The sequence below is a fragment of the Siphateles boraxobius genome, unplaced genomic scaffold (assembly GCF_051911475.1).
Source record: "Siphateles boraxobius isolate OS27281-9 unplaced genomic scaffold, OSU_SipBor_1 9, whole genome shotgun sequence".
Classification (NCBI taxonomy): Eukaryota; Metazoa; Chordata; class Actinopteri; order Cypriniformes; family Leuciscidae; genus Siphateles; species Siphateles boraxobius.
Genome location: NW_027509219.1, coordinates 21,684,700 through 21,699,168, shown reverse-complemented (window position 1 = coordinate 21,699,168; position 14,469 = coordinate 21,684,700). Strand labels below are relative to the sequence as shown.

General features: G+C 35.9%; 1 protein-coding gene across 1 annotated transcript in view; it reads right to left on the bottom strand.

The window, feature by feature from the left end:
- Window positions 1–14,469, bottom strand: part of prex1 (phosphatidylinositol-3,4,5-trisphosphate-dependent Rac exchange factor 1) — a 79,534-nt gene that overhangs the window by 4,697 nt on the left and 60,368 nt on the right. The window contains exons 22-36 of the mRNA XM_077223916.1: window positions 13,331–13,512; window positions 13,029–13,190; window positions 12,629–12,839; window positions 11,006–11,261; window positions 9,757–9,963; window positions 8,003–8,091; window positions 7,833–7,915; window positions 7,276–7,366; window positions 6,799–6,927; window positions 5,756–5,797; window positions 4,017–4,234; window positions 3,146–3,248; window positions 1,683–1,826; window positions 497–611; window positions 321–381 (exon numbers count right to left, since the gene is read on the bottom strand). Coding sequence (XP_077080031.1) covers window positions 321–381; window positions 497–611; window positions 1,683–1,826; window positions 3,146–3,248; window positions 4,017–4,234; window positions 5,756–5,797; window positions 6,799–6,927; window positions 7,276–7,366; window positions 7,833–7,915; window positions 8,003–8,091; window positions 9,757–9,963; window positions 11,006–11,261; window positions 12,629–12,839; window positions 13,029–13,190; window positions 13,331–13,512 — 2,093 coding nt within the window. The remainder of the gene's footprint in view (window positions 1–320; window positions 382–496; window positions 612–1,682; window positions 1,827–3,145; window positions 3,249–4,016; window positions 4,235–5,755; window positions 5,798–6,798; window positions 6,928–7,275; window positions 7,367–7,832; window positions 7,916–8,002; window positions 8,092–9,756; window positions 9,964–11,005; window positions 11,262–12,628; window positions 12,840–13,028; window positions 13,191–13,330; window positions 13,513–14,469) is intronic.

Here is a 14,469-nt window from a genome sequence, read left to right as displayed (position 1 = left end):
AAATGATCCTTCAGAATTAATTCTAATATGCTGATTTGCTGCTTAAGAAACATTTCTTACTATTATAAATGTTGAAAACAGTTGCTTAATATTTTTGTGGGAACCATGATACAGTTTTCAGGGTTCTTTAATGAATAGAAAGTTCAAAAGAACAGCATTGTTTTGAATCAAAAATCTTTTGTAACAATTCAAAATGTCTTTACTCTAACTTTCAATTAATTGAATGCATCCTTGCTGCTGAAAAATAGAAATTAATTACTTTAAAAAACAATTACTGACCAAACTGTTTAACGGCAATGTACAAGTATCTCTCAACCAACCTGGTCTATTTTCATGGCAGTGGAATTTGAGTCTGAATTTGATTTCTCCAGATAAAAAGCCCTGAAAAAATAAAAAACATTGCATAAGCACAAATAATAAACCTTTAAAGCACTTTTTATTTTATTTTAAGATATGCAGGGTATGATGGCAAAATGCCACTAAAGGGGGTTTGTACCTGAGTTTGCGGTAATAACTTTTGACCTTCTCCAGTGATAGAGCATTTGTGCGCTGCTGAAACTCTTCCATGGTAACAAAATCCTGAGACAACACACCCTCTGGCTTCTCCAGCCCTAATAAAGGTGAAGAAAATGCTGATGAACATCATGCTTTCCCCAGTGCTGTAATGCTCTCCAGGTACCTCTAGATGGAGACCAAGACTCATCAAGAAAATAGAGAGACTTTCATTAGCTCTAAATGAGCACATTATGACTGAGCATGACTGGTTCCATAACACTCTCTCTGTAACGCTAACAGCTATGACATGTACATCTGAGTAAGGTTTGCCCTTAAAAGTCTAGATTTCAAAAGGCTATATTCAAATTTGAGACACATATGTATGATTTCTTATAATGCATCTAACCTTTTAAAGCAGCATCCGAACCTCAGTTTGGAGCATTACTCATTTGTACGTCACACAAATAAAACTTCACACAGGAAACTCAGTTGTTTTAAATAGAGTTTTCTGTGAGTATTTCTGCATGTTGCACAATACTCTAACTCGTTGTCATTACCATATTTTTTATCGTTAACTAAAACTTTTTTGTTACTTGAACTAAAATAGCCGTTAATGAAATAATACAAAACATAAAAAAGTGAACATTATATTTCAGCTAGTTAAGGCATAATTTTAGTTTAGTTAAACTTGAAGCTCTAAAATAACTTGAACTAAAACTAAATTAGTAAAAACTATATAGACATATTTATAAAAACAAACAAATAAAAATGACAAGAACACAACAAAATTACAAAAACTTTACCCAAAATGATAATAAAAACAGAAAATATAATAATAATAAAACAGATTCAAACTATTAATAAAAACTATAATACTTTATCAATGATACTAAAATAACACTGTGCACAACACACACAAAAAATGAATTAAAGGTTTATAATGTACATTTCTCTTGCCTTGATTTATTCTCATGATAAATTATGGCATAGGAGTTTCCTGAAAAAAAACATGCAATGATGTCTGGTATCTAAAGAGGTAACATAATTACAATGCCAACCTAAAGCCAATGGCGCCTTAAAATACAGCCTCTGTAGGCAGCTCACTAGGTTTTGGAACTGTAAATTACAAATGAAACCCATTTAGAATGAAAATAGTATTTTATCTTGTTCCTTTTGTCTGCTCCCACCTCTAGTGAAGAGGACTGATTGAAGCTTCAAAGAGCCTCCATTTTTCAGTCTTGTTGGCAGCTCACTGAAATGACAGTTGTCCAGGAACATGGTCACCCTGATGGCCTGCCGACTGCCTTCCACCTGGTAATGAACAGGTGTGTCTGTGTGAGAAAAAAAAGCATGATTCACCTTGTAAATAAAACACCTTTGCGGCAGAAACAAAACAGTGAGCAGAACACCCTCCCTCGGATTCACTCAAACCAAAACAGAAGACGGCAGATAAAGCTGCTCTCCTCTCATGGCTAACTGTGCTGACATTCCTGAAGAGGACATCTGGAGGGTGTGTGTACTTTATGTTTGTGTGGAGGGGGAGGGGGTGCTGCTTTATAAAGCCCATAGTATACTTCGGCCGTCCGCATTCCGCGACGGTCCTCACACTTTCCGTGTGATGTAATTTTCGTCATCAGGTGACGTTCGCACACCCCGTTCGCATGCAGCCCAATTTTTTGTGGTCATTGTTGCTGGTGTTTTAGTGTGGTTAACAAAATGCATTTTAAGCCATTAATTTACACAGCTCACATGTGTAAAATGAATATTTCTGCTATTTTGAAACTGTTAATAATGCTAAAAAACATGGCTGTCTAATATTTTAACTGCATTTTCAGTAGTCAGTCACATGCTGGTGTTAGGGTTATTATTGTTAACTAAAACTTAAAGTCTAAAACTATTCATTTTGCTTAATAAATCTGAATATTAGATGAAACACTAAACTAAACAAAAATTAGAAATGTTAAGTTGAAGCACTAAAATTATTAACACTAAAACTGAAATAAAAATAAATGAAACCTAAATAGTTATTTAAAAACAAAAACGAATTAAATAAGAAAATCTTAACATTCCTATAAAATTGAAATAAAACTAAAATCAAATCAGAAAATAAAAGATAATTCAAAATATTAATAAAACAATAAAAGTACAATAAATAATACTAAAATAAATAACACTGGTTGGTACCCAGTGAGAAAATATTTATTCATATCAAAATTACATTAAATATAAAACTAGATGTATAATTAATAAATTAAATAAATTTTATTAAAAAACTCTAATAAAAAATATTTAAATAATAAATGATTACGGTGTTATTTATTATGTTATTTAAATTTATTTAAATGGGAAGCAAACACTCCTTTTGTCTGGCACTGGCTTAGCAAAAATATAGTCCTGCTAAAAATAAAAAATAAAAACACTTGTTGAGCCAATGTTGCAGTGTCGGGATGGTCAGGATGTGCAATGTTTTGAAAGCGTCACTTATTGGGTAAATCAGCCTACAAATGGCTTTCATAATAGTTGCATTCGCATTTTAAGGTTTGGTAAGTGAAAGAATCACACACATTACTTTTAAAACTGTACTGTATATTTACAGAAGATGTATTTTTCTGTGTTAATACTCCATGTGTTACTATATGTAATGTCATACTTGGGACGAGGCACTCGTTCTCCATTAGGCGGAACAGCACGGTCACTTTCTCCAGATCCTGCAGTGCTGCTTTTGTATCTTCCAGCATAATTCGCTCTTCTCTCTGTTGAAGAAAACAGTTTGTGAGCCCAAAATAATCAAGTCCTTCATGGTGAAGCAGGAGAGTATTAGACTAAAACATTATATTGCATACCAGGGATGTAACGGTACACATATTCCTAAAAAAATTTTCAATTTGGGTCTTTCGGTTCGGTATGCATTTAGAGACGAAGTAATGCTATATTAAAACAGGATATTATCATTCTAACCTTATTCTAAAATATTTTGCTAACATATTTTGCATTCAAAAGTATAAGTACTTAAAATCTCTTGCCCCAATTACAACAGCAGTGTATGTTACTGCTATTGACAGACTTTTTTTAAATTTAATAGACAGACATAGTTTGTTCAGTAAACCAATGATTAATAAAAAATGTTTTTTTCTCTGCTATAACGAAAACATACCGAAAAGTGCACTCAAAAACCAAGGTACATATCGAACCATCATTTTTGTGTACCGTTACACCCTATCTGCATACATAAACAGCATTCTGACAGTATTAGAGTCATACAGCATATCTAGAGAAGAAACTTGTGATGTGACTAGAATGGTTTCCTGTTGCTGAGAAATCCCTGAGGTTATCCAGTGGAAATCAGTGGCCTTGGTTCAGTATTTAATCCTCATTTAGTCCCAAGATTCAATTCCAGGAATAAGATGTTTTACGAGATCATTATCATGCTTTTTTATATTAGTAGTAGGCACTGAGGCATTGTGGGATGAGTGTCACTGAATCAGCAATGAGAAGACGTGACTTCTGGTCATCTGTCTTACCACATGTGGAGAGAGTGTTGACTGGAAGTTGAAGAGCACTCCGATGGCGGCGATCTGCTCCAGCCATTTACGGCTCACCTCTTTACTGTCCTCCTCATACTCTCCGTTATTATTGAAGCGCAGGTTCAGTGCACTCACAAGCTGCTCCGCCAATGCACACAGCGCCCCCACCAGGGACTGGCAGAATATGACATCCCGCCGCAACTGGAGTTCTGTGTCTGTCATAGAAGAGTATTGTATAAATATGTGTGTTTACACATGTATTCATTGCGCTGGGAAGATATTTTATTACTTTTTACTTATTGTTTGTAACACATTTTAAGTGTCAATAAATTACAATACATTAATTTTGTTTAAAAAAAAAGAATAACTCGTCTTATTTAACATTTTAGTTTTCTATCATCTTGGACATCCTTATTTGTCACTGACCCAATCATTAGTGTAAATTATAATATAAATTACAATATAAAATATAATTTCATAAATAATATTGTATGTTTATATTCAGTACTCTGTTCCAGAAATAGAAACACTACCATTCAGTAGTGTGGTCGATACAGCGTTTTAATGCTTTTGAAAGTCGTCTCTTTTGCTCAACAAGGCTTGGATCAGAAATACTGTAAAAACAGTGATATTGTAAAATGCACTACAATCACAATTTAAATTGAACTATTTAACAGTTTCAGCAATGTTGCTGCATAATATTTTAGTGGAAACCATTTCAGGATTCCTTGATGAATAAAAAGATTAAAAGAACCGCATTTATTTTTAATAGAAATCTTTTGTAACATTATAAATGTCTTTACTGTCACTATTGATTAAAAAAAACTGCTGAATAAAAGTATTAATTTCTTTAAATACAATAGCTTTTGAACAGTAGCATATAATATACAGGTTCACTACACCCTAGGTTCTCTATAAAATTGAAAATTTTATTTTATTCATCAAATTGATTACATCGAAATAAATGTAATGCATTATAATTAATTGCACATATAAATATGAATTGAGAAAACCCCCAAAATGATGAATATGTATGGATCAGAGGACATTATTAAATGTTCTCTTTTTTTTACTGTTTTAACTGCTGTTTTATAGATTTGAATTGCTCTAAATTTGTGTTTTTAAATTGACATATGTAGCTAATACTGATTATTTGCTGTTCACAGATCAGCATGCAGTATATCCAAATCAGTGGTGTGAGGTGATTCCTGAACAGTTGTAAGTGTGTAATACTCTAAGCAGATGGTGGGTTTCAGCACTGGGCGGGAACAGGGTTTGGAGCTGCTGTCTGTGTGGAGCAGTAGGGATAAGAGCTCTAGATCAGGTTCCAAAGCAAACGCTCAACAGCTTCCATATGTCTCCCACCACAGACCCCATGGGATGAATCCTTCTCTCTCCGTTCTCTCATTTTATCTGTGTCTACTGCTCACTGAGAAGCTCACTAACTGACACCCCCCACTGCAACTTGGCTGCACGCACACCAACATATGTACGCACTCCCTGATTCAGAATTCCAATAAAACACTCCCTTATCGCAGCACACAGAGGTGTCTGTAAATACAGGATAATCCAAAATAGTAGTGGGGAAGACAAATCACATACACTGCAGTTTACTTTCTGAAATCTTACTCAGATGATGACGCAAGTGCAAGATCATGTAAACATTCTGGGTTGACTTCTTAATAGCTATTTGAAATTATCTAAAATGATAAAGTTCAAATCAAGGAGTAACTTACCAGTGCATTTAAGCAGCGCCAGCAAGAGTTGACTCCTTCCATCTGAAACACAGTTACAAATAGACATGAATACAACCCATTACACTATAATACAAGGCAATATAGCTGTATTTCAAGGCTTGGGAAACTTTGAGTTGAAACTTTTTTTTTTTTTTACTGAGTAGCATTTCCACTGAGCTGCTTTTCCATTGTTTTTCTATTTAAACAAGCTAGATGGGCATGCGACTTGCGCTAGCTTCGTTTGCAGCATCCTGCACATGACATGGCGTTATACAAAGAATAGTGTTCAAGTTAAAAGAAGTTAAACTTTTAATAAACAGGTCCCCAGACTATTTTTTTTATTCCACTGCCATGTGTCTCATGGTTTTAAAAGGCAAAAACGGTTAACACTATTTCAAAAGTCATCTTTAGAAATTCTTATAAATGTTGTAACTTTGCAACTACATGTCAACTACCAGTCATTAGAGTATAAGTAGACTGTCTGTTTAATATCTGCTCACACTTTATTTTGATGGTTCCTTAACAGACATTCTACTGACTATAAGTAACTCTGCAAGTAGTACAGGTCAACTTATTCTACTAACCCTAACAGTCTACTAATACTCTAATGATTGGTAGTTGACATCTAGTTGCAAATTAATGAGTTAGTTGACACGTAGTAGCAAAGTTACATACTGTATAGTACGTAGAATAAAGTGGACTATTGAAATTAATTGTAACCCAAAAACACATTTCTGCTGTTAACATGCTAGATGGACATGTGACCGTTGCGCTTGCGTCTTTTGCTCATGACATGCTGTTCTAGAAAAGTGGTCCAAAAGTTCAACCTTTAAAAATGGGTCTCAAGACTGTTTTTTTTCTCATGTTTTTACATGCAAAAAAAGCATTCTGTGTGAATGGCCCCTTAGGATACTAAAGGGAAAAAAAGTATTAAGATAATTTACACTAATAATATAATTTGCACAATAAAACAATAAACATGAACTAAAAAAGTAAAAGGGTTATTTTGATATTTGATATTGATTGTTCATGCTTAAACGTACCCTCTACAAAGCGATGAAGGCTGTTAACTAGAGATTTGATTGAAATGGGCAGGTTCCAAGGGTCCTCCTGGATGTTCTTGTGCAAGACGTACCGCCAACGTAAAGTCCAGTCATCTGTATGCCGAAACTCTATTACGGAAAAAAAGTGACGGTAACAATAAAAGATGTTCACAGATGTGTTTTTCAGGACAGCAGGTGTAACTGGCAGTGTGAACATACAAAAAATACAAAATACATAATTGCTGTCAGACCCTTTTTTTAAACACCCCTAAAATACATAAAACACATAGGAGAAACTAGTGTGGTTTTCTCACATGCAGTGGTAATAACATACAGATGTAAACAGAAACATTCACACACCCCTACCCAAAAATGTCCCCCACACACTAACGGAAAACCCAAATGCACACATCCCTCAAATGAGTTTCCAAACATAGCACACATTCAAATATAGCGCACACCCTGACCGGGCGGTACCTGGCTGACTGTGGTCGGTGTGAAAATGCTTGGTTTCCTCACAAGCTTTGCTCATGACAGGGCCCTTCAGGAGACTGTTGATAGAGTCAACCTGAGAATGAAAAAGACACAGTTATGCCTGTCACCACACACACATCCTGTGCTAACTGAAGACCGGCTACACGCCCTTGCTAACGCTAGGCCTGCTGCTTTCAGTCTGTCCACATGTAACCTGTCTGCACTGGATAAAAGAGCCCATTATTGATATCTGGGTAATTGAGAGGGGGTCAAAATCTGGTGACCTCCAGAAGACGATAGATTTTGAGGTCAAAGAGCAGAGGTGTAGAGGTCAAAGAGTGCTCACTAGAGATGTTGGTAATGTGATAAACGATACTGTGGGAGTTAGATAGGAAGAAGAGAGGGAACCTAAGAGGGGATGTATTGATGAACAGCAAAAATATGATAAAATAAGAAGGTGAGTGGTGTCAGACAAAGAGAAACAGTTACAAAGGGAATGTCAAGTTTAAATTGGCAGAAGACTCTAAAAGTTTCATTTATGAGTGAGGAAATCAATATACCTGATTGAAGAGGTGTTCGAGACATCCGTGTAGTTTATCCTGCTTGTCGAAAGGGATCTGCATATCACATGGTAACTCATCTCCTGGAAAACAAAATAAAAGTAGCAATTTCCTTTTAGTAATTGTCCTGAATTTCAACATTGTAACCACATATGAAAGGCGACAGTTACCTGAGCCCATCTCATCACTGCCCAGGTATGAACTGTTGCTCCGGACGCTGGTGTATGACAGCACTGAGTCCCGGTTGCTGTTACACTCACTGTAGAACACAAGTACAAATGTTTTTTAGTTCATGTGATGAAAAGGATGCTTGTAGAGACTGATTCAAAATTGTATATTTAATCATTCACAAAAACCCTTTGAACAGTTCTGAAAGTATGATATTCAATCAAACCAATATAGAGTTCAGTAATTATTCAAAGCTGAAGAAAAAATACAAATCTAATGGAAAACTTCACTGAAACGATCAATTTCCCAGGCTCTCCGTATGGTCCCATGCTAATTTAATAATGAAATTCACTGCAATACAGCAGCAGGACACATAATAATCAACTTGTTTCGGCCAAGATTCTGGATTTTGATTAGCTAAAATTGCTTTTAGCTCCTAAGGTAAAATGTTTTTTCCCCAGAAAAATGGCAAAAAAAAGAGCAAGCTTCCACAATCTTTAAAAAAAAAATGAAGACAGACTGTTATGTTACGGTTTGGAACAACATTAAGGTGAGTAAATGATAGTAGAATTGTCATTTTTGGGTGAACTATGTCTTTAAAACAATGGTATACTGATTATAAGAGCTGAAGTAATTTCAAAACAATTTAAACAACAACAAACTTTCAATTTCAACGTTTATCCACTGAGATCAACAATGTTTTAGGTGGATGTCTACATGGCAGACTTGAAATGTTTACTCTGATACAGAAAGAAACTTTCAATAAGTTTTCTTGTGCTCCAAAAAAGCTTGAGAGGGGAAAACAGGCTGTACTTCTACCCACTAGTAGTAGAAGAGTAGCAGAAGTTCCCTTTACCCACCCCAAAACTAGAGGAGAGGCCAATTTAGCAACGCCACAAGCCAAGAATGGAAGCAGATCAAGCTCATGACCAGCAGGTTGTATCACTCCCAGAAATTGAAAAAGAAAGAAAATGTTTTACCATTCAACCTCCTGAACCCTTGAAAGTTCATGTTCCCTAACAGCCAGCCCACTTCTCACGATAACAAGAACAGACGGCCTACCTACATCCCACAGACAAATCCAGTCACTCGCTGTAAGAGCCTAAATAGAGGAAAAATGTTTCTATCTATAAAACATGGCTGCAGCTGTTCATGAGCTCACCCTATCACAGAGTAGTATGATTTTAAAGCGGAAAGCCACATAATGATAGAGGGTGCAAAAGCAGGCAACCGTTTATCCTGACAGAAGCAAAAAATACAAAAACAAAATCCACTCGGCTGTGGTCAGTCTCAGTTTTGCCCTGCTCCGTCAGGTCTAGATCACAAACAAACACACTTTGCTCTATATAATGATGACATAACAACAGTGACTGAATGTATTCTTTAGTGGTTAAAGCGGGTGTCTGGGTCGCTGTGACACAACAGGTTCTTTGTAAGGGATGTTTATCGTCTTCCTACGTGTCTGTTTTAGCAACATCTGTTTGACAGGACCCCAGAAGCTCGTCTCGCTCACTCTCTCCGTTTCACGTGTGCAATTCATGGAAAACAAAATGCTACTGTGAAACTCATAAGAGAGAAGAAAGTTGCTGCTCTTCTCAATATAGACATTTTAGAAACTGATTTATTAGATGGATAAAGAAAAGAGAGATGATGGGATCAGGACATGTTGCAGGCTTGACGCAAACCTTTGTTACTCATTTAAGCACCCAGGTTTGACAATGTTTCATAAACATCATCATCAGAAACTTTTCCCCACCTGTATGAGTCTCTGTAGCTCATAGTGTCATGTCCGGAGTCCTCCTGATCGTCTTCGTTCACTTTGAAGCACACTCTCTTGTTCCCGCAATGCTCCGTCTTGTCTTGGTCCGTCTCCTCCGGTATGGGAGAGGTTGAGGGGGCGGTCTCAATCGAGGGTGGCTCTGAGCCCTGCGGCTGGGTTGGTCCAGTTATCGATGACAGAAGTCTAAAATAAAAAAATATTTAGAAAGGTTTGGAAACAGCTAGACAGGAATTGTTCTAATGAATTTTGAGTTGATATTTCCCCTCATGGAAAAGAAAAGGATGCATTAAATTGATCAAAAGAAAAAGTAAATACTTTTACATTGTTACAAAAGATTTAATTTCAATTAAATGCTGTTCGTTTGTATTTTCTATTCATCAAGTATCCTGAAAATTTTACTTTATATTTTTTTATTATAGCCATTCTATACTTTAATATATACATATAAATTTTACATATATCCCCGTTAAATTAGCTTATTGTTCAAGCATATTTAAACAGTGTTTTAAGACAAAAGTGTCCCTAGTTAAACAAACACCCTTATACTTTAATAATGAGCTTTGTTCTTTTATGGGACAGGGAAGTGTAGACTTACGGAAAGGCACTGGGAGAGAGGTGAGGGAATGGGATTGAGAAATGACTCCATTTCACTGACAATTAACTTCTACATCAGCACATGCTAGCTACTGAATAACAAACATTTGTTCCTCCTGAGAGGCTGTTGAAATATTTCCTCTGCAGTTGTCTGTTATGGCTTCAGTCTTGTTTTTTTTCTGTCTGAGTCCTAAATATTTTTAGACTGTCATAAAAGAACATCCTGAAGTTTTGAACTCGAGGAACTCCTCAAAGAGGAGGCTACTAAAACCAGATGAGAATTTGAAAAAAGTTGTGCCAATTTAGTCTATAACTGATGCGTTGATCTGCTTAAAACTTTTTGCAATTTATTTTTGCTAGTTAAATATACATTTAATCTAAAATACTCTTAAATTCTAAAATATTAAATAAGCTAAAAAACCTAATGCAAAAACCATTTAATAGAACTGCACTCAAAAAGGATTTTTTTTAGCTTATTAAATATTTTAAAACTTAAGAATATTTTAGATTAAATGTATATTCACTATAGAAATGTTTATTTTTTAATAATTTCCAACTTTATTATTTTAAATTTAATTATTTTAAGACACTATTTTATAGTAATACACTGTTAAACTACCTCCACACTTACACATCTATCTGGGCCACATATTGCTTCATCTCTCGCACTGAAATGTCCAGGCGGTTATAGAGGCAGATGTAATTGTCCTGGCTCTCGGTGTCTTCCTGTTTGAGGAGGAAGCTGAGACCTCCCTCTTCATGCTTCCTGCCGTCCTCCGTGCTCCCCACACCGTCCTCTGTCTCTTCATCCAAACTCAGGCAACTCCAGGAGGGGGCCGCCATGCTGGTTACACAGTGCACAGCGTGGGACATGGGATTCAGATTGGCTGCAGGAACAAAATGACATAAGATTGATTTTTTCTTGATTCATATGGTATTCTGGATGACTTTTTTCACTGAGCTTGTTGCAATGCAATCTGGGATATATAAGCAATGCTGCCTTACATTCAGGCCTAGAGAAGTCATCTTAGAAGACATAATTATGGTACCCAGACTTTGCAACAGCCTTCATGCTGTCTAGGGACGCAGGATACTAGATTTAGGCTTCTGTGACTGTGACGTACTCTTGCATGTGGTAAAGACATGGACATTAGGCTTCAGAGAAGTGTACCGGAGGAATTTTAAACATCTCTGACCGTGAGACAACTGCAGAGCAGATGTGTAGCAGAGACTGAAAAATAAAACATCTCATGCTGAGGAGCATAAGGAACAAAGCATTTTGTGGTCCTTTTCCCAGCCACACGTGGCGGCTAGACAGTAAGTTGGGCCGCGGCAATCTGGGCAGGTGGAGCCAAAGAAGTCTTGAAAATTGCAGAATGGTTTGGAATTTGGATTTGATAGTCTTGAAAGCATCAGTTAGAATGACTTAAAAAAATCAAGAAAAATACATAACAAAAGGGTTTATTAATTTATAGGTATATTTAAGATGTATCATTTCCAGGCATTTCTACTAATCCAAATATTTTTTGTCTTTTTGTAAAGAAAACAAATTACATTTATACAAAATTGATGTAAAAATTGCTATGAATAAATTGTTTAATTTTTGTTCCAAGAATAATCTGGACAAATCTGACCAACTGCTACAATCAGACCAGGAGAAACAGAATTATTTCTTTTTCTTTTGAGTTTGCTAATTTGTTGTATTTGATAAGGCTAATATGACTTAAGGTTTGCCTTCTTAAATAAAGCATCAGGCCTCATAAACCGTGATAATAAGAGAGAGGGGCAGGCGTTAGGCCTCATTAAGTGGAAGACTGTAGGCATATGGGACAAGGATGATGACATCACTAAAAGCTACTTACTGTGGCCTAATGGTGTCTTAATGGAGGTGCTTTAAAAAGCTCTGGATTACTTTGGGAATAGCAAGCCATGGTTTTTACAAGACCTGGGAGGTTTACACCATAAAGCTTAATTACTATTTTACAACTTTCAAAGTTCATAATGTGGAGATTTGGTTAACTGAGCCCATGAGCTGAATCCACGATATAAATAATTCCAGACAAATCAATCTGGGAATTGAGTGATTTTAACATAGTAATATTTAGTTATTTTTCCAGACAACGTATTTAATTAATCTTTTTGAGAAATAGAAATATTACCATTTATTCTAAAACTATTTTATGTAAATATTTTAATAAATATAATATAATATTTAACATTAAATCCCTCTAAATCCCCTTAAATAACTATGCACCTTGGTCAGGATCAAGGCCGAAGAATGAGTTCTTGCGTCCGAAGCGGATGCTGAAGGCCCGTCCGCCTGAGGAGGTGTTCTTCGGGCAGGTCACCTGCATCAGGTTCAGGTGGCAGTTTGTGGGGACGAAGTCCATGCAACCCAGAACGTGAGGTTTAGTGCTCGCCTGCTTAAACATGGGCCAGGCCTTCGTCTGCAATTCCTCCACAAACTGGAAGAGAATATTAAAGCACCATGAAACATTCATTTATTATGACGAATATCAGATTTCCATTTTTAATATTGATTTAAAAAAACGACAATTCATGTTTCAAAGCATTGTGATATTTTCTTATCTAATATGAAGTGCACCAGGGGATATGACAAAATGACTAAGTAGTAACACAGAGAGAAGCCACACCTGTTTGTAGCTGCTAATGCGTTTTTCTATGCTCTCCAACTTGTTGTCACAGATGTTTCGAAACTCAAACTGTGGCATCGTCACCACCTTCTCATTCTGAGCCATTAGCTGTCGGCAGCTTTTCACAAACATACTGTCGTCCTTCACAAAGGCCTCCAGTATCTGAGTGAATTCAAAATACAGGTTAGAGAAAACTTCCTCGGTATGTCTATATTGGAATTTAACATATTTGCACAGGCCCAAACATAGGCCATCAGAAACAAAATTCAGAAGTCATATTCATTATTTAACCCTGGTCTGACCTTTGCAGCGAGGTTGAAGCAGCCCTTGGGTTCCACCATCTTCTCCAGAACACAGTGTTTGATCCCTGCTGTGCTGACGTACTCGTACACAACCCCATGTTCCACATGAACATTATCCACATTCAGACTGACCGAAGGAACTTCGTCAGAGATGGACAACAGTTCCAGCCTTCTTACAGAGCCTAGAAAATCCAGAGAACACAAATATAAAAAATCCAACAGGAACACAGATGAACGTGCACAGGACCCTTTTCCATCACATTTCCATCACAAAGGTAAATTATGAAAATAATTGATGAAAAAAGAAGTGAAATAGTTTAATTGTGCATTTTTATTTTCTGTTTAGTTTTAGTTTAAATTGTTCAGAAAAAGTTTAAATTAGAAACAATAACATAAAATATATATATAACACACAAACTTTCATTTTTATGTAGTTTATGTTCACCAAGGCTGCATTTATTCGATCAAAAAATACAGTAAAAACAATGATATTGTGAAACAGCATTACAATTTAAAATATCTGTTTTCTATTTTTATTTACTTTAAGCAATTACGCCAATCTTCAATGTCACATGATCCTAGTAAGCTGATTTGGTTATTACAAGGAAATAAATAAGAAACATTTCTTATTATCAATGTTGCGCTGCTTAATATTTTTGTGGAACAGCATTTATTTAAAATAGAAATCTTTTGTAATATTATAATTGTCAAGTCAGGTTTGAGATATTAATCAGTTTGTTATTATTAGAGATGCTCCGATCAGCATTTTTGGGGCCGATCACCGATTACAGATCACCAAAATCATGATCTGCCGGTTGCCGATCACTGCCGATCACAGAATGGCAGGGGAATGGGAATCTTTTATCTATAATCTAGCAGAGTTTGCACCATTTGTAGAAATGTGTTAATTTAATTGTATTTAGAAAATGAGATGTCTTAAGGCTACTGTAGCCCAGCTTTCCCAAATAAGGCAGAGTAACATTAAATTATTCCAAACAAAGAGGGGTCAGGCAGACCAACACACATCAGATCAGCCTAATGGGAGGGGATCAAGTTACACTTAGGCATATTTGGAAATTGTAGCCTCTTAATACACCCACTACATTTACTAATTGGCAACAACATGTACAACTTGTTAC